The sequence below is a fragment of the Protomyctophum parallelum genome, assembly GCF_964188405.1.
Source record: "Protomyctophum parallelum genome assembly, chromosome: 11".
NCBI lineage: Eukaryota > Metazoa > Chordata > Actinopteri > Myctophiformes > Myctophidae > Protomyctophum > Protomyctophum parallelum.
The window spans coordinates 10,680,078-10,707,631 of NC_139707.1; the positions used below are offsets into that span (position 1 = coordinate 10,680,078).

The 27,554-nt window shown below is 46.5% G+C and overlaps 2 protein-coding genes across 2 annotated transcripts in view; both read right to left on the reverse strand.

The window, feature by feature from the left end:
• Window positions 1-27,554, reverse strand: part of plekhm3 (pleckstrin homology domain containing, family M, member 3) — a 57,145-nt gene that overhangs the window by 12,940 nt on the left and 16,651 nt on the right. The window contains exons 11-14 of the mRNA XM_083776567.1: window positions 27,175-27,381; window positions 11,388-11,533; window positions 10,826-11,019; window positions 2,381-2,444 (exon numbers count right to left, since the gene is read on the reverse strand). Of these exons, the coding sequence (XP_083632693.1) occupies window positions 2,381-2,444; window positions 10,826-11,019; window positions 11,388-11,533; window positions 27,175-27,381 (611 nt within the window). The remainder of the gene's footprint in view (window positions 1-2,380; window positions 2,445-10,825; window positions 11,020-11,387; window positions 11,534-27,174; window positions 27,382-27,554) is intronic.
• Window positions 25,369-26,160, reverse strand: LOC310866377 (kelch domain-containing protein 3-like; the record flags this gene model as incomplete). The annotated part of the gene is made up of 1 exon (XM_083775984.1): window positions 25,369-26,160. The coding sequence occupies one exon, from the start codon at window positions 26,158-26,160 to the stop codon at window positions 25,369-25,371; it is 792 nt and encodes a 263-aa protein (XP_083632110.1).

Sequence of the window (27,554 nt, forward strand, 5' to 3'; positions counted from 1 at the left end):
TATGACAAAAACTAAAATCAAAATGTACTGCCAAAAACAACACTGACGCGGAGGCGACAGTGCCTGGAGTCAAAGCTAAATCTACAGTTGATTTAGTCGACTAAAATCTTATGATATTTGTGACCAGATTTGACTGAGAGCCTGCCATCACGCAACCTGCAGCTTTTCACCAGAGGAGAAAAAAAAAATATATATATATATATATATATATATATATATATATCCAAATATATCCAAAATGAGTTATTAGCACAGGCAGACTCTTCACATACTGAAATAAATGTCAGAGCCGAAATCGAAATGTAAATATGAAATAAATGCTTAAACATGTAGCTAGGTGTAATGTTAGACCACAGAAGACATGTAAATATGAAATAAATGCTTAAACATGTAGCTAGGTGTAATGTTCGAGTCCACAGAAGTGAACCCGTTTTCTCAACTCTCTGTTTCTCTGCAAGACATTACTCTAGAAGCCATATCTCCAAAACTGGTGGGTCAAACTGAACAACCAATATGTCAATTTGAAGCTATGATTCCCTGCTTTCATATGACATGAAAACACGAAAATGCAAAAAAATCAGTCCCTCAGTAAAATGTAGTCTCCTATAGTATAATTTTCTTGCGTGTGTGTTTATCATTTTTGTGTGTGTGTGTGTGCCGACGCGCTGCCTGCATCTGCAAGCCTTTTGTGCGTGTTTGCATGTCGAGTGTGTGTGTGTGTGTGTCACAGCGCGTGAGTAATGTGCGTGGTTGCATGTTGTGTGTGCGTGTGTGTGTGTGTGACAGCGTGTGAGTAATGTGCGTGGTTGCATGTTGTGTGTGTGTGTGTGTGTGTGGTTGTGAGGACGTTGGTAAGAATGGAGAGATGTCACGCTTTGTTTGCCTGCCTGTTGATTCTGAATGTGACCAATTAGTGAAGAGAGAGGGGGGGAGTCAGGGAGAGAGAGAGAGAGGGAGAGAGGGGGGGGGGGGTGTTGAGGGGGGACATGAACAATAGCAGTTTGGAGGACAGCAGATCCCCCCCTCCCTTCAATGTCCAACTGACACATTACAACACTACGCCACTCAATGGTAGAACTACACCTCTCAATGGTAGAACTACACCTGTCAATGGTAGAACTACAACACTCAGTGGTAGAACTACAACACTCAATGGTAGACATACACCTCTCAATGGTAGACATACACCTCTCAATGGTAGACATACACCTCTCAATGTTAGAACTACACCTATCAATGGTAGAGAACTACACCTATCAATGGTAGAGAACTACAACACTCAATGGTAGATGACTACACCTCTCAATGGTAGATAACTACAACACTCAATAGTAGAACTACAACACTCAATGGTAGAATACTACACATTTCAATGGTAGATAACTACACCTCTCAATGGTAGAGAACTACAACACTCAATGGTAGAACTACAACACTCAATGGTAGATAACTACACCTCTCAATGGTAGAGAACTACAACACTCAATGGTAGAACTGCACCACTCAATGATAGAACTACAACACTCAATGGTATAACTACACCACTCAATGGTAGATAACTACACCTCTCAATGATAGAGAACAACAACACTCAATGGTAGAGAACTACAACACTCAATGGTAGAACTACAGCACTCAATGGTAGAACTACACCATTCAATGGTAGAGAACTACAACACTCAATGGTAGATAACTACACTCCTCAATGGTAGAACTACAACACTCAATAGTAGAATTACACCTCTCAATGGTAGAGAACTACAACACTCAATGGTAGAGTACTCGTTGCTCAACCCCCCCCTCTCTCTCTCTTGTGTCATGAGCAGCATCTTGGGACACACCTGTGTTTTGGGGAGGGGGGGGGTCCTCCGCCCCAAACACACCTGTCTGACCCACGGTAATTACCAGACACACGTCTAATATCTGATAATACCAGCACACACACGCACACACACACACACATGCACAGTGCGCACGCACGTACAAATAAATTAGAGCAACAGCTGGATGAAACTTACACCCGCAAAATCTCTCTTGGAAGAGCCACACATCGACTAATCTAAACTATCTAATATACGGCAACCTCCTCCGTGTTTCTTCACTATAGTCCGATCCAGAAGAACACAGTCTGCCGGCCACTGCTACAGAGCTGACAATGAGGTTATATCTTCCCTTCTTCTCTGGAGTCCTGCCTCGAAGCAGACCAGAGGTAGAAAACTGTCGTTCCCTGCATGTCATCGCTATAGGGACACATACGTCAGTAAGCAGGAACTGGGGATGGCAATGAAGGACGGGAAGGTCTGGCAAGGCATTGTGAAATCCTGGTGTGTGTGTGTGTGTGTGTGTGTGTGTGTGTGTGTGCGTGTGTGTGTGTCTTTACCTGCTGTAGGTCTGACAGAGAGTACAGATGGATGTGTTGCAGCAGGTATTCTCTGGGGAAGATCCTGTGAACCACACACACACACACACACACACACACACACACACACACACACACACACAAACACAGAGAATAGAAGTTCAATAAAAAAACAAGTATACTTGCAGCCAATATGTTAACGTCTACTGCGATGTGCTACATGTGGCAAATAGACAAGGTGCGTTAATTCATGTTATGTTTCGTCCTTAAAGACGAGGTGCAATGGCTGTGTGTTTTTGAACCAATCAGAGCGTCGCGTCCCTTCAGGCTATGGGACGTAGCTCCACGACACGTGGAGTTTGTTTGTTTACAAAACTTTACAGTTTTACAAAACGATACAGTCTGTCTGTCTGTCACAGACAGACAGACAGACGGGTCTGTGCATGTAGCTACGACGTGGCTTATTTCTACCCTAAAATGTTATCGGTAAACATATTTTAGCGTGCCGATTACGTTTTAAATGAGTAATACACTGTCTGGATGTCATCTTGAATGAGATTAATAACTGAGTAGTTCTGTAATCAAAACCAGCTGTGTTTGGAGGAACAAACACGCAGCGATGGGAATGAAATCAAGATATTTTTTTATTCATGCAGGATTTTATTCATGCACGTTTTCCTCCAAAGGAAGTAATTGCATTTTGATTTTTGTGGACTTTTGATATAATAAAAATACACAACGATGGACATTTTCCCATTGTTTAGGCATCTATTGTTACTAGTCACAGTATAATCATATGATGACCACAGTCTAAAAGTGTGAAAAACATATTTTTCATTTCACTGTCTTTAACCCATTCTGAACGGGCACCCATTTTGGTGTTGGCATCATGTTATGCTTTAGCTATTGAAAAATAGCAGATCTACAAGCTCATATCGCGCCACCGAGTGGCGCGATACGAGCTTGTAGGTCTGCTATTTTTGAAAAATCGAAGAGCGACTGACATTTCTAGAATCTGATCTCAGGTCAGAATGGGTTCATCAGACCAGTGTGTGTCCAGTGGAAAACCTCGTATGAATCTGATCTCAGGTCAGAATGGGTTAATGTAGTGTAGAACAGTGGTTCTCAAGCTATCCGTGTCTCAGGGCACCACCTGTAAATACCTTTTTTCATCCAAAGCACCCCTAAATGACATTTATGTCATATTACATTACATTAGAATTATGTCACTCTTTCCCTTTTATACTCTGAAACAATTGCGATCAGGCCATTATGTAATATGTGTGAGACAGGGGGGGGGGGGGGGGGGGGGGGGGTACTACTGAGGGCCATGTGGACTTTGTCTGCCTGCTATCTGCACTGCACTGACAACATGATGACAGACAGGGACGTGCACACATAGACATCAAAGGGGGCTTCAGCCCCCCTGCCCCTTTTTACCCGTCTGTAAAACAACTGCCTTCTCCAGACCACGAAACCAGCATTTACAAAGAAACGCCAAATGCCCTCCACTCCTTTCCTTCCATGCCGGGAAGGCAGCATTCAAGAGAATAGCTTTTTCTCCGAAGTCTCCTGAACTTGAACGCAGCATTTTGCGTTGAACACATTTTGTTTAGAAATCCATGCCTTACACCGCATCTCTATAGCTAAAGAGTGCTGGGTTATACCCCCCGAAAATAGCAGATCTACAAGCTCACAACGAGACGCGTTGTGAGCTTGTAGATCTGCTATTTCCGCTATTTCTGTCCAAAAGTGCCCTCTTACGGGATTTCACGTCCCTGATGAGAGACACAAAACCTCATATCTGCAACACTGTTCAAATAATCGACTGAAACGGCATGTGACAATGAATGTTGGTCGGCTACCTTTTTTTCACAGACGCAAACTAAATAAAAACTAAATAAAAACAAGACTAAAATGTTATAGGAGGGACTTGTGGAGAAGAGATCCATTAGAAGTAAATGACAAGTAATTTTGTGTTTGGTTGTGCTCTGAAAATGTCAAGCTCACAACACTCTTTCAGCATGCAACCGAATGTAAAAGCAAGCATTACGATGACATCAAGGCACACCAAGTCGCCAACATACATTTTAGTCGACTAAATCAACGGTAGATTTAGTCAAGTAAAATCTTACATTTGGTCGACTAAAACTAGACTAAAGGTAGAACATTTCAGAGGACAAAAATATGACTACATTTAGACCTGAGGCCGATTCTAAAAAAAATAGAAAATCAGTTTTCAGAAAAAACCTGTGTTTTTATATCAGTGGTGCTCAACCTTTTTTCATGTCAAGGAGCCCCAGAATGATCTTTATTTAGCCGCCGACCCCCATCTGAAAATATGTAGTTCCAGGGACCCCCATCTGAAAATATGTAGTTCCAGGGACCCCCATCTGAAAATATGTAGTTCCAGGGACCCCCATCTGAAAATATGTAGTTCCAGGGACCCCCATCTGAAAATATGTAGTTCCAGGGACCCCCATCTGAAAATATGTAGTTCCAGGGACCCCCATCTGAAAATATGTAGTTCCAGGGACCTCCCAGAAGCAGAGATTTGAGATAAAAACATTCACTGTGAAAGAATATATATAACATTCAAAGATTTGCGCAACATTTTCACGATAAAAAATAAATAAATAGCAGATCTACAAGCTCATAGCTAGCTCATGAGCTATTTTTTCAAACGCTAAAATATAACATGAAAACGAATCAGAGGAATTCTGTCAAAATCAAAACAGCTTACTCCACAATTAAACTTTTTGTTTTTCTTGCAAATCAATACCCGACATCAACATTCAAGAGTGTTGCGATAAATACATAAATAAATGAAATAGCAGATCTACAAGCTTGCGGCGCGTCGTGAGCTTGTTGTCACTATCTTTAACCCATTCTGACCTGAGATCAGATTCATACGAGGTTACCACTGGACACACACTGGTCTGATGAACCCATTCTGACCTGAGATCAGATTCTAAAAATGTCAGTCGTTCTTCGATTTTTCAAAAAATAGCAGACCTACAAGCTCGTATCGCGCCACTCGGTGGCGCGATATGAGCTTGTAGATCTGCTATTTTTAAATAGCTAAAGCACGACATGATGCTGACACCAAAATGGGTTCCCGTTCAGAATGGGTTAAAATGCTTTTTAAAATAATGATTGAAAAAATAGGAACGTTTTTGGACATACAAGGTCCCCCCCCCCCCCCCGCCCCACAGACAGCGGCGATATGATATCTGTACATTACACGGTATGTTGTTACTACGTGACAAAACACATGCACGAGAGCTCACTGTGTGTGTGTGTGTGTGTGTGTGTGTGTGTGTGTGTGTGTGTGTGTGTGTGTGTCTCGCCACTGCCAAGCATGGCTCCATGTTAAATCCAACCTAATCTGTGATGAGTGTCACACACAATACAAGTACAGTGCGTGTGTGTGTGTGCGCGTGTGTGTGTGTGTGTGTGTGTGTGTGTGTGTGTGTGTGTGTGTGTGTGTGTGTGTGTGCGTGCGTTAGACATGCCCTACATGTGATCCAGACACCTCACGGTGTTAGGCACCACTGATAAACGCCACTGTTTGACACGTAACTATGGTTACCACACATACACACACGTCCATACAGGCACACGCACACAGACACACACACGCACACGCACACATCTATCAGATGCTATAGACGACCACACCCTGCTGTTAAGTTTGTGTTTGTCTTGATAACATTACTCTGGTACCTGACAACTACCTTACTGATTAGTCGCACGCACGCACGCACGCATGCACGCACGCACGCACGCATGCACGCACGCACGCACGCATGCACGCACGCACGCACGGACCCACCTGAGATGGAAGGACGTGAGACCACATTTTCATGACAAATGTTAACTAAAAATATCTAAAAACTCATTTTTACACACATACAAAAACCGCCAGGTGAGTGTTTCTTATGGCCTAAACATATGTGGGAGGGGCTGATTTTAGTGTGTCACTATATTTCACTTGGGCCTTTTGACTCGAAGGCTTTCAGCTTTCAGGAAGAAACCAAAAAATACACATATTTTAATATTCTAACCACACCTGGGGGTCTATTAGAGTGATGATAACTCCATGTGTGCGTGTATGTCACAGTGTCTGTGTGCGTGCGTGCATGCATGCGTGCGTGTGTGCGTGCGTGTGTGTGTGTGTGTGTGCATGGCGGTCTCCCAGCAGAGTGATGACCAGGGCAGTGTTTTAGCGCCACGGTGGTCATCAATCCTGGACTGTTTGGATGTGGCAGAGCACTGGCTAATAGAGCACCGAAGTCTGACGTCACTTTCAGTAGAGGGCGTCAGTCCCCAGGTTCATGTATTTGTTTAGTTGCATTGAAATCACCATAGGAGGAGTTTTAGATTGATTCATATAAGAACTGTGTTTGAAAAATAAACATGTCATCCCGGCCGCTTCACTCACATGGATATGAAGAATCAACTGACTGAGAGAAAACGCTAATGTTACTGCTGCTGAATTAGTTAGATTTTCGCTAGAAGCAGACTGTATCATATATGAGTGACTGACTGTTGCAAACGATACAGAGACACCTTCCCGACAATAACGCCGAGACAGCTTGTTTATTTTTGGACCACAACGCTTATAGTAGACGATATTAAGATCACCCCATGTTATTCTCCATAGAGAAACTACTTCCGTGAACCAGGGGAATCGTCGGGATGAGCGAGTTACGTCAGGACTTCGGTGCTCTATGGTATGGAGGTAAACACACACACGCACGCAAGGCATGCACACACACACACACACAGACAAGACAAGACAGGCACGCACTCACGCACGCACGCACGCACGCACGCACGCACGCAAACACACGCCACTCCAGCCAAACTTGAAGGGGTGTAGCGTAGCCGTGAGACTGAGACGTCTGACTGAATTGGGACGAGGTTACTGATAATTGTCTCCACCAGGCCGAAGGCCTAGGGGGAGAGTATGTTTTGCACTCCGTCCGTCCGTCCGTGTGTCCGTGAGCAGCTAATCTCGGCCACCGTTAACCCGGTCGATGCCAAATTTTGCACACACACTCCCTGGATGCCAACGATGAACCTCTGCCCCAAACTTTCCAGAACGGCCTGTTATAGCGCCACCAAGAGGCCGCTTTGTGCAAAACAAGTTTTTGCACAGTACACCTACAGATTTTGTCCAAACATCACGCAAATTCGTACACAGTCTCTCTAGAGCCATTCAACGAAACCAGTCTTTCAGATTTCCAGAACGGCCTGTTATAGCGCCACCAGGAGGCCGCTTTGTGCAAAACAAGTTTTTGCACAGTACACCTACAGATTTTGTCCAAACATCACGCAAATTGGTACACAGTCTCTTTAGAGCCATTCAACGAAACCAGTCTTTCAGATTTCCAGAACGGCCTGTTATAGCGCCACCAGGAGGCCGCTTTGTGCAAAACAAGTTTTTGCACAGTACACCTACAGATTTTGTCCAAACATCACGCAAATTGGTACACAGTCTCTCTAAAGCCATTCAACGAAACCAGTCTTTCAGATTTCCAGAACGGCCTGTTATAGCGCCACCAGGAGGCCGCTTTGTGCAAAACAAGTTTTTGCACAGTACACCTACAGATTTTGTCCAAACATCACGCAAATTGGTACACAGTCTCTCTAGAGCCATTCAACGAAACCAGTCTTTCAGATTTCCAGAACGGCCTGTTATAGCGCCACCAGGAGGCCGCTTTGTGCAAAACAAGTTTTTGCACAGTACACCTACAGATTTTGTCCAAACATCACGCAAATTGGTACACAGTCTCTCTAGAGCCATTCAACGAAACCGGTCTTTCAGATTTCTCAGACTCCATCCTGATTGGTTAAGATTGGCTTCCAAAGTTCACAGGAGTGCTCAGTTTCAAACAAAATGCTGCAAATCATGAACACATCGCGTGATTTCCGTGAGGACGAAATGCCACATGAACAATTTCAACTCAGCCTCAAGGTGGCGCTATAACTGGCCCAAAAGTGTTTTTACCTCTAACTGCACGGATCTGTGGATAACTTTGTATGCCAACTCCCTAGAGGCCAAGGAAAAACCTTTGCCTGGAATTCTTCACATCTGCTCATCCTGGTGGAGACCTGTGCCCAGTAGGGCACTTTTTCTAGTTGGTGACTCTTTTTGACACAGAGACAGTCACGGTGGCAAGACTAACAGTTCAGCACAGGCAGACTCTTCATGTCTGCCTTTAAAGAATAAAAGCGATTATATCTTCCCGGCACCAAGAGCTTCTATTTTTGAAAGAATCCCAGCGCTGATTGTGTTACTATTCCAAACGAGCAAGTATTCTTTTTTTAAATCCCGCCTGTAAGAGATTAATTGTGGTGACGCGGTATCAGTATAGGCCTACTTTAATTTTATTTTTGCCACCCGGGGGAAGAACAGCATGGCTGGTGACCCGAGTTGGATCATGGATCATCCATAAGCTCACAGACAAGCTTTTAGTGTCTGTCTTATAAACACCATGAGAGAGAGAGAGACGCATCCCCCCCCCCCCCCCCCCCCCACACACACACACACACACACACACACACACACACACACGGTTTTAGTATGTTTAAGGCCCAACCCTAAGGCCGAGAATAGTTCAGCTAGCAGGCTATTGTAGATATGCTATTTTGGGGGTTTGTGACACCAGTGCACGAGTTTAAATCAAACGCTGACCCCTGAATGTCTAATCCTAACTTAAACCTGACCCCTCAATGTCTAATCCTAACTTCATTCTGCTTTCTTCAGGACAACATCGGCCCAATTTTCCATCAAGTTCAGAGGACCACACTTTTGGAATAACTTACCGTCTCATAACAGAATCTGTACTAGTCTCTGCTCCTTTAAGAGACAATTACTGCTATTTTTATTAACAAGCTTGGGCAAACACGCCCTAGTCATGTTATTATTTGATATTTTATTTTTAGAATATTTTTTATTTTTTCATTATTATTATTATTTACAATCCTTAGGTTTACCAATATTATTCATACCTTAATTTCTGTTATTTAAGCTCAACTGTGTAGCTTCCATATGGGAAGGCCACTCGATAAGCCCCTTTGGGTTTTTTTGGCACTTCCAGCACATCATGCATGTAACGAATCTTGTTTCCTATTTGAAATATTTGCTTTCTGTATTTTTATTTATTTTACCATATTGTTGTTATTATATGTGCAAATAAACGAAACTAAACTAAACTAAACTTAAATAAATGACGGTACTGGATCGCACACACCAAGACTGCGTTTCAATAATTTATTCTTGCATTTTTTACAGGAGACAAACGTTTCGGCTATCCAGCCTTCATCACACTGATGAAGGCTGGATGTGTGTGTGTGTGTGTCCGTCCAGAACGGCCTGTTTAGCGCCACCAGGAGGCCGACTTTTGTAAAACACATTTTTTTTTATATTACTCCTCCATATTTTGTCCAAATCCCACAAATCATTACACACTATCTCTATAGTCATGTGTTCAAGACAGATCTGTCCGATATTTCATATTCCATCCCGGTTGGCATACATTGGCCAATGTATGTAGGAGATATAGAACTCTTACGGTATAATAGATTTAAACGCTCATTTGTTCCCCTGTCAATCAAAATGCTCAATCAGAGATTGCCGAATGCACTTTATTGACTAGTTGCACTCAATCAAGGGAATGTGTGCAATATCTCTGTTTTTGTATGTTGGGTGTTTAATGGTGTTTTTTGGTGTTAGCATTATGTTATGCTTTAGCTATTGAAAAATAGCAGATCTACAAGCTCATAGCGCGCCACCGAGTGGCGCGCTACGAGCTTGTAGGTCTGCTATTTTTGAAAAATCGAAGAACGACTGTTTTACGAAGGAACGTAGTGCCTCTCTGACATCACAACCGGGACGTCAGGGCGACATCACCCCTGACATCCCAACACCATAAATATCAATGCCTACGCAAGTTACGACGGATTAAGCTAAGACGGCCCCAGATCACGTAGCAGACCTCGGACACTATATCAAGATCTGCTACCGACCGCCGGTTCTACACTTGCGCTCAAGGAGAGAGATTTCTGTCTCCATCTCCTCGGCATTACCCCCGACCAGACACGGCCATATTTAGGTCTCGGTTATAACTGACATAGAAACATTGCTTTTTCAGAAAACTGTCAGGATATAGAAGACATGTTTAGAATCTGATCTCAGGTCAGAATGGGTTATACAGGTACGGCCGTAGGGACCGTCTTATTAAACAGGTACGGCCGTAGGGACCGTCCTATTGAACAGGTACGGCCGTAGGGACCGTCTTATTGAACAGGTACGGCCGTGGGGACCGTCTTATTGAACAGGTACGGCCGTAGGGACCGTCTTATTGAACAGGTACGGCCGTGGGGACCGTCTTATTGAACAGGTACGGCCGTAGGGACCGTCTTATTGAACAGGTACGGCCGTAGGGACCGTCTTACCTGCGTCTCAGGTCCTCTGCCACGGCGGCCCTGCAGCTGAACAGGTACGCCCGTAGGGACTGCAGTTGCTGCCTCAGCCTCAGGGTGGCGCTCAGGGCCTCACAGTGCTCGTACAGACACGGGTTCAGACGCTGCACGTCCAGAAGAGGCTCCTCGTACACGAACTCCAGGAACTCCTTGGCCTGCTTGGACACCTGGACGCACGCACGCACACACACACACACACACACACACACACACACACACACACACACACACACACACACACACACACACACACACACACACACACACACACACACACACACACACACACACACACACACACACACACACACACACACACACACACACAATTATAACCATGCATACCATACATACATACCACTTTCAATCCAGCCGACCACTGTACTTGCGCACTCTGCTTGAACAAGTAAACATTTTTGTCGACCCACCACACCCACCTTGTGCTCGCTGGTGTCCCAGTGCTGACCACACCCACAATGTGCTGACCACACCCACCCAGTGCTGACCACACCCACCCAGGTGTGACCACACCCACCTTGTGCTTGCCGGTGTCCCAGTTGTGCAGTAGCCTGGCGGGGACCAGGAAGGTGCTGTCCTGGTGGCAGCTGTTGCAGTAGTACCAGCCGCTGTAGCAGCACACCTTGGCCTTACCCCGGGACAGACCCACGGGACGCTGGCAGCCTGCAAGCGGGGTTAGATTGTGACAAATGCACATTATGTTATAATTATCTTGCTTTTCCAATGCAGGCTTACGTGCATACGAGTGATGTAAAGTGCATGCAAAGCCCTATGAGATGACTTTGAAGTCAACGTGAGCACTTCCAATACATGTGGGAGGTAACGGGTCTGCTTGGCAGGGGGACTGAGTGATTGCGGCCACACGCCACTTGACAAATAGAGGGTGTAGTGCAGCAGGGAGGAGAGAGAAGACGACCTATGTACTCGTGCAGGGGTTCTCAACGTTTTTGGCCGGGGACCCCCCGGAAATGCTTTGGCAATGTCTCGGGACCCCTTGCCCCGCCCCCTCCCGACCCCCAATATAAATTGACTGCTACAATAACCTTAATAATAGAGACAATAGACCATTAATAAATACTGAAACCAGATATACATTAGGGAAGGTGTATGCATGTACTATGTGTACTATATGTAAACTCTTCATTTCCTTTTTCCAGCCATTCAGTTGCAAAAAAAATAATAATTTGGGGACCCCCCCAAAATAATTTGGCGACTCCCCGAGGGGTCGCGACCCATGGGTTGAGAACCCCTGTACTAGTGTGACCGGGTGGAAAGAAGAGATATCCGAGGCGCTAATGTTACTTTATGGACAAAGTACCGTACAGTAACCCGCAGCCGATGCTTAGGAGCCGCCACCTGTCGAGCCCAGCCTGGGACGCCGTGAAGGACCGTTCAGAACCCATCTTTTTCCTTTAGTTAATGATTGTACTTTCAAACCAAAAGGCCGATTGTTACAAGATACGGCATAGATTTTAATACCAAACTACAAATACGTTGCAAATCATATCATGGAATCACACCTGAAACCAAATTAATGTCCACAGGTGCGGTCGCAAAAAAGGTTCACGATAAATAAGGTCAGATTACAAGAAGCTAAAGAACGCTGGGAGATGTGTGTGTGTGTGCATGTGTGTGTGTGTGTGTGTGTGTGTGTGTGTGTCTGTGTGTGTGTGCGTGTGCGTGCATGTGTCTTAGTGATTAGCTGTCTAGAGGAGTTGAGGTGAATAATGACGCTGAGCAGCTAATCATTCCAGAAGGAAACGAGACACTGAAGAGCTACCAAAGTGTATCAGTCTAACCTCCCCGTTTAATGGGTGTCAATTTACTGCAGCAGGAGCACGCTAAAAAAAGGCTGAAGATAAGAAGAGGCAACTTGAGATATTTTACATGCTAGCCCCGGCCGGGGGAAAAACGTCTAAAAAACATCCCCAAAACCTCAGATCCTTGTTTTGGTCCCGTAGTCACAACACAGCAGGGGGACGTCAATGAGACGGAGGGGGGGATGGGGGGGGGGTGGGCGACGGACGGCGTGTCCTTTCGTGTCATTGTTCTGTGCTTTGCCTTCCATCAGAAGACACCCAAACACCCGTACCCGACCGCACGACACGCGCTGCACACACTTCCCACGCACACACGCACACACACAGGACAGGTGAAGGACAAGCAGGTGTCCCTTATCTGCACAATCTCGTGGAAGACGTGGGTCCAAGAAAAGACAAAAAGACCAAAGAAAAAGCAGAGAAAGAGAGACAGGAAGAGAGAGATGGTTATCTGTGTGATCCCATTGGTTGAGAGGCTGAATAGACTCCAAGGGCAGACAGATAGAATACAATACATACAGAAATACTTGTAGGGGAAATAACTTGAGAAATAACACTTTGTGAGGACAAACATCCGGGACCTCACTAGAGAAATGTTCATGATTATTTCACATCAAACTTCATTTGGTGGTCCCTCATTCTCGGTATAGTCCATTGGTTAGACCAGTCATTAGTCCTACAACTACAACCTATCTCAAACCCTCACCTCCCACGGGGCAGCACACCTAAACCTAACCTTAACCCTCTCCCAACCCTTATGTCTAACCAATGACTAGTCTAAACTAAGTATGCACCCCTAGTTTAGCAAACTTGTAAGTGAGTGAGCGTGCGTTACACTCGCCCAAAATGTGATTAACACGCCAAAGGACAGGAGGACGCGAGCGAGAAAGGGACACGAGAGCAAGAATGGCGTGAGAGTGACGCACAGAGAATGGCGTGAGAGTGACGCAGAGAGAATGGCGTGAGAGTGACGCAGAGAGAATGGCGTGAGAGTGACGCAGAGAGAACGCGAAGGATCAGAACTAGTACAGGGAGTACCAGGGGGTCGTTGGGAGGTGAGACATCATGCTGCTAGGAATCACACAGTGAGATCTGACATCTGACGGAGGAGACACACAATGGTCTAATCAGGGCAGCGGAGCCATTCCTACTTTATCTCCCAGAGGAAGAGAAACCACAACACTGAGAGAGAGAAACCACAACACTGGCCAAACTAACTTCACAGTAAAAACCCCTCTCTGTTTATGTATGATGCAAAAAACTTACTTCAGCTTCCACAAAAAAATGAGTTGTCCTAACTGAAGTAATTAATGTCTTTCAGAAAAAAACGAGTTGAGAAAACAGACTTGAATGGTTCCATTGTCGATTTCAGCTCTGACATTTATTTCAGACATGCTCTAGTATGTGAAGAGCCTGCCTATGGTATTAACTAATTTTGGATTAAAATAAATAAATAAATAAAAACAGTTTTTCTTCTCTCCTGAACAGTTAGTCTTGTCGCTATGACTGTCTCTGTATCAAAAAGAGTTATATATCGCGTCCACACTTCTGGGACCGCTGCATGCATGTTGAAAAGCAGAATGTGCGACTTTACAACTTACAGAAAAAGAAACAAGCCCAAAGTCACTTATAACAAGCGCACATGGCAACACTTTTATAAGGAGCAGCGCGGGAAAACAGCGTCCCAACGCTTGCATGGGCAACTGGCGGTAGGGATGGAGCTTGTTCCTTTTTTAATTGATAACGAGCACCTTATCGATCAGGCTTATCGAGCCGGGTTCTTATCGAGCCCACTATCGAGCAGTTTATATTGCTTTGTGGAAAGACGGGAGACAATAAATTCAGAACAGAACCAGAACAGAACTAGAGCCTTCAAATGCAGTACTTTTCTAACAGACGGAAGGAAATTGACCTTTTTACCAATAAAGTAATATTAAAGAAACTGTTAACTGGTAAATATGTGTACCGTCACTTTAAAAGTGTAATGTTGTGTCCCCGGGCAGTGCTGGTTGGCAGGTATCAATACATGTTAGTGCCAGCGTGGATGATTCGTTATATGTATGTGTTGATAGCCTCTTGTCTTGATTGTTTAAACATGATGTCATGGGCTGTACTATGCTCCATAACAGGCTTGATGAGCCCAAAGCTTATTGATTTGACACTGGGTACTCAATAAGCTTGCCATCTGGTTTTTTTCGGGTATTGGTTATCGAGCTCCATCCCTAGTGTTAGAGAGGCAGGGGCTGAAATCCCGTAAGAGGGCAAAAAAATAGCAAAAATAGCAGATCTACAAGCTCGTTGAGAGCTTGTAGATGAGCTATTTTCGGGGCGCAAACTAGCACTCTTTAGCTTCTATTTAGAAACAAATTTGTTCAACGCAAAATACTGTGTTCAAGTTCAGGAGACTTCGGGGGGAAAAAAAGCAATTCTCTTGAACGCTGCCTTCCTTCCTTCCGGCATGGCATGGAAAGGAGAGGAAAGGAGGGCGTTTGCATTTCTTTCACCATGTAGTAAATGCTACATTCGTGGTCTGGAGAGGGCAGTTGTTTTACAGACGGGTAAAAGGGGCAGGGGCTGAAGCCCCCTTTGCTGTCTATGTGTGCACATCCCTGATGCTAACACGGTTGTGTTGGAGCTCCTGGTGGGTCTTTGGTACCAGCGGGGGAGCAGAACCGCGGTGCCGTGCAGTGGGTGACCCGTGTCCGCGCTGCCCTGTAATCCACCAGAACCACACTAACCAACCACGCTACTGAAATAGCACACGGTCACCCCAAAACAAACACAACACGCGCAAGCACACGCACGCACGCACGCACGCACGCACTCTCTTAACAGGGAACACTGGTCTTACAGCTCAAGGGACCGAAAACAGTGCCAGATGCTAAAACAAGACCAACTGGATTTGGGACCTCAAGCTTAATTTATGTATATGTAGAGTATGAATAGAAGGAGTCGGTGTGCATGTGGATTAAAGCAACATCAAATCTCGCTAGGCCGAGTCCTGACATGTAATAATTAGTGAAACAGCGTGAAAGGAGTCACCACACACTTTACACAATATGGAAAGTTAGGATGTTTTGGTGTAGCCATACAGCTAACCAGATAACCAGAAAATAGTTTCTCAATGTTTTTCAAAGTAGTAAAAAATAAATAAAAAAAGGCAAATAAGTTTAGGAATATAAGGTGTAAAATTATTTGGGGATGCCCATGCTGGCCATCCCGGGCGTTTTTAACTCAACTTTGTAAAGCCGATCGCTTTGAAAAGACACTTGTAGAGTCGGTGGGTAAAATAACTGTGCTGCCGCTGTAATCCATTCCATAGTTCTGGGCAGTTGAATGTGACTTGTTTTCACCCCCAAACCACCAGAAAGCAGACGGAAAAAAAACTAAAAGTATTTGTATAAATCTTTTAGCGTTATCCTCGCCTCGTCGATGCTGCGATCATTCTCAGGCTGCGGTAGAGCGCCCTCTACGGTAAACCTGCCGGAAGCGCATCGTGCCCGAGAAAATGGTTACATCATCGACGTCGTCGAGCAGTTCTGAGCTGGTCCACAGCCAGACCAACGCTCTGAGCGGATCGGTCCACAGCCAGACCAACGCTCTGAGCTGATTGGTCCACAGCCAGACCAACGCTCACTGAGTCACTTCTGGGAAGGAGACACTTTCATGGACACACACACGCATACATACACACACACACACACACACACACACGCATACACATACACACACACACATCCACACACACACGCATCCACACACACGCACACACATCCACGCACACACGCATCCACGCACACACACGCATCCACGCACACACACGCATCCACACACACATGCATCCACGCACGCACGTACGCACACACGCATCAACGCACAGGGAGTGGTTGTGGTTGTGGTGGTGTGGGAGGGGGGGGGGTAGGGGTCCAAGAGGAGACCCTGCTTTGATGTCTTCTATTCATACCAACCAAACACTCACATAGAAATGTACTCCAGCGGAGAGGAGCCTGACAAACACCCTTTGATTGTGTGTGTGCGTGCGTGTGTGCGTGTGTAGCACCTTTTGATGTGAACCCCCCGCATTTCCTGATGCCCTCTATCTCCAACACGAGCACACACGCGCATACACGGATACACACACGCACGCACACACACGTTTGTATTGCTATATGTGAGGGCAAAGTTTTTTTAGGATGGTGATTTTAAGAGTACATCGCTTTGCGCAGTTCATTTCACACAACCGAGTATAAGTTATAACTGAGGTTGTCCCGAGTAAAAAAAAAAAGGTGATCGGGACATTCCGCCTCCCCCTGGCCAGCCGGGGCGCCTGATGGAGGGGAAAGGAACTGGTTGGAATAATGTGTTCCGTCCACGCGCTACGTCCAACCAGGGAAACTCCCCCCTGTCAGGTGTAAAGGAGCAACTTGGACACTCAGGCATGAAGGAAGCATGAGTTCAAGTCCGTTGCTCAAATGATCGGGAGCAAAAATTAAAAGGAGAGAGACTGAACCGGAGCGATACAAATTTGGTGCCCAAAATGCGGAAGTGCAAACGCACTCAATGTTAAACCCCAGCTGCACAGGGTTTTGTCGCCATAACTCCACGGGTCCGCCTGCAGTCCCTCCTCTTACCACTAGGGCCGAGCGCCTCAACGTTGGAGAGCCTCACTGGGGGCTTGCTGAACCTGACCTCTAAATAAATGTCCACTCCCAAACCCCCGTCTAAACCTGACCTCTAAATAAATGTCCACTCCCAAACCCCCAGTCTAAACCTGACCTCTAAATAAATGTCCACTCCCAAACCCCCAGTCTAAACCTGACCTCTAAATAAATGTCCACTCCCAAACCCAGTCTAAACCTGACCTCTAAATAAATGTCCACTCCCAAACCCCCAGTCTAAACCTGACCTCTAAATAAATGTCCACTCCCAAACCCCGTCTAAACCTGACCTCTAAATAAATGTCCACTCCCAAACCCCACCTGACCTCTAAATAAATGTCCACTCCCAAATCCCACCTGACCTCTAAATAAATGTCCACTCCCAAACCCCCATCTAAACCTGACCTCTAAATAAATGTCCACTCCCTAACCCCAGTCTAAACCTGACCTCTAAAGGTCGACTTACAAACCCTGATCTTTTACACATTATTATAAAATCCCCAAAACCCCCAAAACAACCATGAAACAAACAATTGTGTCTGTTGAGGAGCAGGAAAAGTGTTTCTCAAATTCGTATACTAAATGTTTTCTCTCACAAGAATAGTAATAATACAAAACAAGCATGCACGCACGCACGTCTCAGGGGTCCTGAGAATGTGCTCTGTCCGAGTGACAAGGGTCATGCAAACCTGAGTGCACTTAAAAAGTGTGCGTGCGTGCGTGCACACGCACTTTTTAAGTGTGTGTGTGTGTGTGTGAGGGGGAGGGGGGGGGGGGACCACTGGCCGCATCAAACGACCAGTGGTCATTTCCTTCCTTCAAAAGGTATGAACAAAAAAAAACCCTGTAAATTCTGCATGTTTTAATGAGTTGAATACATTTCGACCGGGACAAACGAACAAACCAACCAAACAAAATGAACCCAATAAATGGCCCAACATTTTGATGTTTGATTGAACGAGCGACGACGGCCGTATATGTATGGAAGGAGGGCGTGGCGCGCATATGCAAAGACGGGGCCACCCCAACCCTCCGTGGACTTGAAATGGCTTCAAAGAGACATGACAGGAGCCACTAATGGAGCGTGTGAACATCACTGGGTCGCTTGTAGCGGCACAGGGTGGCGTTCATACAAGACACATTTGATTTGATTTGATTAACATTTTTAACCCATTCTGGGCGGGACCCCTTTAACCCATTTTGGGCGGGAATCCCTTTTTGGTGTTCGCATTATGTTATGCTTTAGCAATAAAGAAATAGCAGATCTACAAGCTCATAACGCGTCACCGAGTGGCGCGCTACGAGCTTGTAGGTCTGCTATTTTTGAAAAATCGAAGAACGACTGGCATAGAAACATAGCTTTTTCAGAAAACTGTCAGGATGTAGAAGATATTTTTAGAATCTGATCTCAGGTCAAAATGGGTTAAGTGTTTTTTAACAGTAGCAGGTCATTTTGACCGTTTTTATTTTATTTTGAAGTTTATTATCTTTGGCCCATGAAGCTTTCAGAAGGTCCCCCTTCTTTGAATATAGTGTAGAGAGTGAACGTTTTTTTAACTCAAATCTTTGCTTCTGGAGGAGGGGGGCCCCTGGGGGAGGGGGGCCCCTGGAACAACATATTTTCAGATGCGGGTCGGCGGCCAATTACATATATATTTGGGGGTCCTTGACATGAAAATGTTTGAGAACGACCGACATAGAAACATAAGGTTTTTCAGAAAACCGATTTGTAGAATCGTCTTCAGGTCTAAAAGAGTTAATATCCTAAACGAGATGCATGGTTAAGTCAGAGGTTAGGACAGAACGCCGGCGTTCTGATCAGCACCATGGACAGCGCCGTAGATTAGGAGAGAAAAGACAGATTTGACTAACCCGTAATCAAGTAGTAAAGGTGAAAGTGAACGGATGTGCGCAAAACATGACCTGGAGCTCTGAGCAAGGTGTTGCCTACTGTAGCAGCGGCCACTGTGAAAACATGACCTGGAGCTCTGAGCAAGGTGTTGCCTACTGTAGCAGTGGCCACTGTGAAAACATGACCTGGAGCTCTGAGCAAGGTGTTGCCTACTGTAGCAGCGGCCACTGTGAAAACATGACCTGGAGCTCTGAGCAAGGTGTTGCCTACTGTAGCAGTGGCCACTGTCAAAACATGGATTACAGCAATCCCGTTTAATATCATTAAAAAAAGGACCAGAAGACGTGTATACACTTCCTTAGCACAATACCCGGTACCCAAGCATGTTCCGGTTCGGTACCCGGTACCCAAGCATGTTCCGGTTCGGTACCCGGTACCCAAGCATGTTCCGGTTCGGTACCCGGTACCCAAGCGTGTCTGGTTCGGTATCCAGTACCAAAGGATGTTCCAGTTCGGTACCCAAGCGTGTTGGGTTCGGTGCCCGGTACCCATGGGGTGTCCGGTTCGGTGCCTGCTTGGTCCCGAGGTTCAGTGAGGTTATGTTTAGGCCGGATTTGGGTTTTTGGGGCTAGGGTGTCGGGACTCATGACTGTAGGACTGTCAGTGCGTCGGTCCAAACACCCTGTGCTGCCGTGGAACAACCGTTTCAGTGTGTTCTGTAGCGCTGTACAGGTCTCCATAGTTCCATGTGTCTCAGTGTGTTCTGTAGTGCTGTACAGGCCTCCATAGTTCCATGTGTCTCAGTGTGTTCTGTGGGGCTGTACAGGCCTCTATAGTTCCATGTGTCCCAGGGTGGGAGGGGTGGGGGTACAGGGGGAACAAGCCATTATTAGGCTGACAAATTGTGGTGTAAAGAGGGAGGTGCAGGCGATGGGAAGGCGCTGAGGCTTGTCAGATTAGATTAGGAGAGAAAAGACAGATTTGACGAACCCGTAATCAAGTAGTAAAGGTGAAAGTGAACGGATGTGCGCAAAACATGACCTGGAGCTCTGAGCAAGGTGTTGCCTACTGTAGCAGCGGCCACTGTGAAAACATGACCTGGAGCTCTGAGCAAGGTGTTGCCTACTGTAGCAGTGGCCACTGTCAAAACATGGATTACAGCAATCCCGTTTAATATCATTAAAAAAAGGACCAGAAGACGTGTATACACTTCCTTAGCACAATACCCGGTACCCAAGCATGTTCCGGTTCGGTACCCGGTACCCAAGCATGTTCCGGTTCGGTACCCGGTACCCAAGCATGTTCCGGTTCGGTACCCGGTACCCAAGCGTGTCTGGTTCGGTATCCAGTACCAAAGGATGTTCCAGTTCGGTACCCAAGCGTGTTGGGTTCGGTGCCCGGTACCCATGGGGTGTCCGGTTCGGTGCCTGCTTGGTCCCGAGGTTCAGTGAGGTTATGTTTAGGCCGGATTTGGGTTTTTGGGGCTAGGGTGTCGGGACTCATGACTGTAGGACTGTCAGTGCGTCGGTCCAAACACCCTGTGCTGCCGTGGAACAACCGTTTCAGTGTGTTCTGTAGCGCTGTACAGGTCTCCATAGTTCCATGTGTCTCAGTGTGTTCTGTAGTGCTGTACAGGCCTCCATAGTTCCATGTGTCTCAGTGTGTTCTGTGGGGCTGTACAGGCCTCTATAGTTCCATGTGTCTCAGTGTGTTCTGTAGCGCTGTACAGGTCTCCATAGTTCCATGTGTCTCAGTGTGTTCTGTGGGGCTGTACAGGCCTCTATAGTTCCATGTGTCTCAGTGCGTTCTGTACAGGTCTCCATAGTTCCATGTGTCTCAGTGCGTTCTGTGGGGCTGTACAGGCCTCTATAGTTCCATGTGTCTCAGTGCGTTCTGTGGGGTTGTACAGGCCTCTATAGTTCCATGTGTCTCAGTGCGTTCTGTGGGGCTGTACAGGCCTCTATAGTTCCATGTGTCTCAGTGTGTTCTGTACAGGCCTCCATAGTTCCATGTGTCTCAGTGCGTTCTGTACAGGCCTCTATAGTTCCATGTGTCTCAGTGCAGTGCGTTCTGTGGGGCTGTACAGGCCTCTATAGTTCCATGTGTCTCAGTGCGTTCTGTGGGGCTGTACAGGCCTCCATAGTTCCATGTGTCTCAGTGTGTGAACAGCTCTGACTATGCCTGAGGAGTTGAAATGGTCTGTGTGGTTGTGAACAGGAACGCTGCTTGAAAAGGCTCTGAGTTTTGTTAAAGTATACCCTGAAAAAGACCCCGCTAATAGACAGAAAGAAAGAGAGAGAGGGTGGGAGGGGTGGGGGTACAGGGGGAACAAGCCATTATTAGGCTGACAAATTGTGGTGTAAAGAGGGAGGTGCAGGCGATGGGAAGGCGCTGAGGCTTGTCAAATCTGTCACATTTTAACTCAGTGAATATTCACGGGATATTTTATATAAGTTTGCGTTGAAATTGACAGACAGACAGACAGACAGGACAGTGTTGTGAAAGATATAATATTAGGGAGACAGACATAACAGCCAAAGGTTAAAAGTGTGTCCCTGTGGTCAAAGAACACACAAACCTGCATGCACGCGCACACACACGCGCGCACCACACACACACACACACACACACACACACACACACACACACACACACACACACACACACACACACACACACACACACACACACACACACACACACACACACACACACACACACACACACACACACACACACACACACACACACACACACACACACACACACACACACAGAGAGAGAGAACACTCCTCCTAACCCCTTTTGAAGCCTCCCACAACAAAGACAGCACCAAAGGTGAAACTGCAAAGCACCATGGGTAAAACCACACACCGTGTGTCCATGATGGTATAAAATAAACCGCCACAAACACACACACACACACGCCCCTGAATGTGCATGTGCACACACGCAAAACACACTCTGCCATCCTCATTATTATGGAGGGGCAAAGCCCTCACAAAAAACATGCAGTAACCCTGGTCTCTATACTGCCGCCCCCTGGCCAGCCGGGGCGCCTGATGGAGGGGAAAGGAACTAGTCTCTATACTGCCTCCCCCTGGCCAGCCGGGGCGCCTGATGGAGGGGAAAGGAACTGGTCTCTATACTGCCTCCCCCTGGCCAGCCGGGGCGCCTGATGGAGGGGAAAGGAACTGGTCTCTATACTGCCTCCCCCTGGCCAGCTGGGGCGCCTGATGGAGGGGAAAGGAACTGGTCTCTATACTGCCTCCCCCTGGCCAGCCGGGGCGCCTGATGGAGGGGAAAGGAACCGGTCTCTATACTGCCTCCCCCTGGCCAGCCGGGGCGCCTGGTTTTGGGGTCTGAGAGGCTATGGGCTCCATTTTCGTCACCTCTAAACCCCTTATCCCTAAACTTCTTTGCCTTTTTTTTTACTATTTTGCTTAACATTTTTGAATAGTTCAAATGGCCAGTCTACAAGCTCACAACATGTCAATGTAGATTGGCTAGTTGAACTATTCAAAAATGTTTTTTTAAATAGTAAAAAAAAAATGGCAAAGAAGTTCAGGGATAAGGGGTTTAGTGGTGACAAAAATGGAGCCCTATGAGAGGCTAAATGTCATCAAATGGTGGTCCGTGGCTCAAATGGGTCTGAGAGGCAAAATGTCATCAAACGGTGGTCCGTGGCTAAGATGAGTCTGAGAGGCTAAATGTCATCAAATGGTGGTCCGTGGCTCAGATGGGTCTGAGAGGCTAAATGTCATCAAATGGTGGTCCGTGGCTCAAATGGGTCTGAGAGGCTAAATGTCATCAAATGGTGGTCCGTGGCTCAAATTAGTCTGAGAGGCTAAATGTCATCAAACAGTGGTCCGTGGCTCAGATGGGTCTGAGAGGCTAAATGTCATCAAATGGTGGTCCGTGGCTCAGATGGGTCTGAGAGGCTAAATGTCATCAAACGGTGGTCCGTGGCTCAAATGGGTCTGAGAGGCTAAATGTCATCAAATGGTGGTCCGTGGCTCAAATGGGTCTGAGAGGCTAAATGTCATCAAATGGTGGTCCGTGGCTCAAATTAGTCTGAGAGGCTAAATGTCATCAAACAGTGGTCCGTGGCTCAAATGGGTCTGAGAGGCTAAATGTCATCAAACGGTGGTCCGTGGCTCAGATGCAGAATAAATAATGGACCTTGACATGAAAAGGGTTGAAAACAGCTGATATTAGATAATTGACACTGGGTGAAAAAATGGGTTACAAAAATCGTGGGATAAAATTGAAAAAAAATTAAAAAAGAAAAGAAAGGAAAAAACAACTTGGGAGTGTTGTCCAGGGTGTGGCAGGGAACGTGTCTGTTTGCTGATCTCAGTGTGTGTGTGTGTGTGTGTGTGTGTGTGTGTGTGTGTGTGTGTGTGTGTGCGTGCGTGTGTGTGCGTGTGTGTGCGTGTGTGTGCGTGCGTGCATGTGTGTATGAATGAAGGTGTGTGTAGGGTGTGGATCGTGTCCTGACGATAAGGATTATATGACCCTGGATTGCCTTGTATAGTTGCAGGTCAATCCACTGCTGTTTTACGACAGAACACTTTCTAAGTCAATAACAACATGGGAACAGTTGTTTTTGGATATTGGGGCGTGCCGAGGAGAGAATCCAACCTCTAACAGCCCCTTAAACAGGGGAAAGCATCCCATTTCGGCGCACATGGCTATTTAAAATGATGTGTGTGACTACGTTGATCTACTGCTTTAGAAGGCCTCAAGTCTTCACATTTTGGGCGGGAACCCCTTTTGGTGTTTTAGCATTATGTTATACTTTAGCTATTGAAAAATAGCTAAAATGTGGCGCAAATCTTTGAATATATATTCTTTCAGAGCAAATGTTTTAAACTAAAATCTTTGTTTCCGGGGGGGGGGGGGGGGGGGGCTCCATGGGGCTCCATTATCAAATACAGATAATTGTTGGGGTCCTTGACATGAAATATTGAGCTCCACTGATACAGAAACATGAGGTTTTTCAGAAAACTGTCAGGATTTAGAAGACTTTTTTTTTTTAATTTCGACATGAGGCCAACACCAAAAGGGTTCCTGGCCTGGTTAAGCCATTCTGAACGGGCACCCCTTTTGGTGTTAGCATCATGTTATGCTTTAGCTATTTAAAAATAGCAGATCTACAAGCTCATATCGCGCCACCGAGTGGCGCGATACGAGCTTGTAGGTCTGCTATTTTTGAAAAATCGAAGAACGACTGACATTTTTAGAATCTGATCTCAGGTCAGAATGGGTTCATCAGACCCAGTGTTTGTCCGGCGGAAACCTCGTATGAATCTGATCTAAGGGCAGAATGGGTTAAGCCGAGCCTATCTCCCTCTCCTGGTAAACACCAGAGTAATGGCCCAGCGCCGGATGAACAGAGAGCCGGGCTGGACTGTCATCGACCTACATTACCCTCCAGGGCCCCCCTCGTGAGGTGCACACACACACACACACACACACACACACACACACACACACACACACACACACACACACACACACACACTCATTAGCAGATAGCTGTGCTTACATAAACCTATGCCGACATGTTTGACCTGCCACTAAATCACAACAGAAGGGAGGGGGGGGGGGGGGGGGGGGCAGGCGGTAGCCGATGGTGGGCGAGAGAGAGAGAGAGAGAGAGAGGCGCCAGCTCTTTTCTGATAAATCACATCTATGCTCAATGTTTACTTTCCTCTGGTGGGAAGGGCTGAGAAAATAGGTTGGCTGGAAGTGTGTCGAGGAGGGAAGTCTCCCTGAAGCAGTGTGTGTGTGTGTGTGTGTGTGTGTGTGTGTGTGTGTGTGTGTGTGTGTGTGTGTGTGTGCACGTGGACAGGTGTCTGGTTTAGCCCTAAGCAGTGCTCCCACAAGATGTTTGCTTAGGACCAGTGGAGCCACCTGGAGGTCGGATGTGGTAGTAGTGCAGAATGGCAGATTCCAACCTGCCACCAGCGGTATGGCGGGTGGGCAGCAGAGAGTGCTGATTTCCTCGACTAAAAACCATGGCAAAAGAAAAAGTTCGTCGAGTACCTTTTTTTCACTGACGAAAACTACATAAAAACCAAGCTATGATGACTAAAACTAAGACTAAATATATTGTTGTCAACAAATAAAAATCACACGAACGTGTGCGTGCGTGCGCGCGTATCACACCCTGTCCATTTGTTCCAGTTCCCACCTGATGTTGTGTGTGAGTTCAGACTGCTCCAGACCGTACTGAATAACTGCTAGCTTACATAATGTCTTGAGGCTAGGACTGAAGTCTAAGACATACAGGTCACCTGGTCTGTTCTCTGCTCCGAAGAGGATGACACGATCTCCCACCATGCAACAGCACCTATTAAACCTCCCTCCCCGCCTTTCCCCCTTCGGCTCAACCTTCTTCCAGGAGAAGGTTTCTGGACTGAATTTCAACAGATCATTGAAGGAATGGCCATGTCTCCACCAAATATAGCCACCAAATATGTACAGCTCTCCATTGTAGGTAAAGTGATCCCAGCGTCCTTCTGGCTGAAGCTGTGTAGAAGGTGTGTTCATCCAGTGGTAGGTCTCTGTGTCAAACACTCTGATGATGTGACCCCCGCCACCCAATACAAACATCTTTGTCCCGATGATGGTGGCAGAGCGATATGATGAAGCAGGAGGTGGAGTTCCTCTGGCGTTAATTAAAGGCCAGACCATTGTGTTGGTGTCCAACTTGTAGATGTCATTAGTGTAGCCAGTCACGGTTAATCCTCCATGGATAAAGATAACCTTCCCCAAGACACAGGCTGAGTGATTTTTTCTCCCCTCTGGAACGGTCCCAGAAACCTGTGGTTTGAACCATGTGTGGGTGTCAACATCAAATGCATAAAGCTTAGTGCAGTAACCTTGGTTAGTCCTCCCTCCCCAGAGGTAGACAGTATACTCTATCAGCACAGCTGTGTGGCCACTGCGCATGAATGGAACCTCAAGGTGGAGCTCTCCTCTTCCAGGGGTCTCTGGGGTCAACTTCCTCCAGATCAAAGACACTGTGTTGAAGACGTGCACATCAATGTGATCCTTGTGACCTCCAAAGGAGTACACACAGTGCCTCACTGTCACAGCTCTCTGAATGGCTGTTTCTGGCCCTCTCAGATGCACCACCCAGCGTAACATTACTCACAACAGCACCACAGTGGATGAAGCCTATTGGTCAATGGTATCCTATTGGTCATGTCGTGATGTGTAAATGCATGGAATATTCTGCGTCTTCACTTATATTCGCACAGAGACACAAACACCACCCAAGGTTTGTCCAATCCGTGAAGCCGATGGTTTGGGTTGACCAATCAAGGAAGACGATGCCCGTTGATCTCCCTAATATGGTCAATTGGTCACCAGTAGAGATCAATTGACCATATTATAGAGGGTATGCGCGTGACATCATCTTCATACCCGGAAGTTAAGCGAGAACGCCTGTACTGAGTGGCAAAAAAACTTTTCTGGCCTTGACAGCCCATACAGCCACACAGAAAAGTCAATCTGATTGCATTAAATGATGTTAAAAGACATTAAACTCACTTTGCCACTTGATTTCCCATTCACTCTATTGATCAACATTATTATGAAAATAGTACACGGTTGAAAATGTGCTCCTTCAATGCTCCAGTTTCCTGGAAAAACCTAGAAAAACCTATGTGTCTATGTCAGTGGTGCTCAACCTTTTTCACGTCAAGGACCCCCAGAATTGTCTGTATTTGGCTGCGGACCCCCATCTGAAAACCCAGGGACCTCCCATTCCAGAAGCAAACAGCAATTTCAGGAAATGTCAAAATATTTCACAGACGAAAACTACATAAAAAACAAGCTATGATAAAAAAAACTACATAAAAACCAAGCTATGATAAATATATTGTTGTCAACAAATAAAAATCACACCAACGTGCATGCGTGCGTGCGTGCGTGAGTGCGCGCGTGTGTGTGCGTGCGTACCTGCACACCTGAAGCTCTGGGCCGTCAGGCCCTTCTCCACAGCCAGACAGGTGAGGATGCTCAGGAAGGAAGTGGTGACGGACTGGCGCTTGGCTCGCTGGGCGGAGTCTCCTCTCTGCCTCCTCTGATTGGCCGGCCTGGCTCTCAGCAGCACGCCCCCGCCGTTGTGGGATGAGGAGGAGGAGCCAGCCGCTGGCGCCGCCGCGGCTGAGCACGTGACGAGAAAACATGTCCGGATGTCAGGATTTATCGTCCTCAGGTCAAAATGGGTTAAAATGTTGTAATAGTGTCAGAAATACCCCGCGGACCCGACAACAAAGAGCAACGAGGAACAGCAGCGCAGCGCAGACGCATGCGGCCATTACGAGCCCATTTCCGGT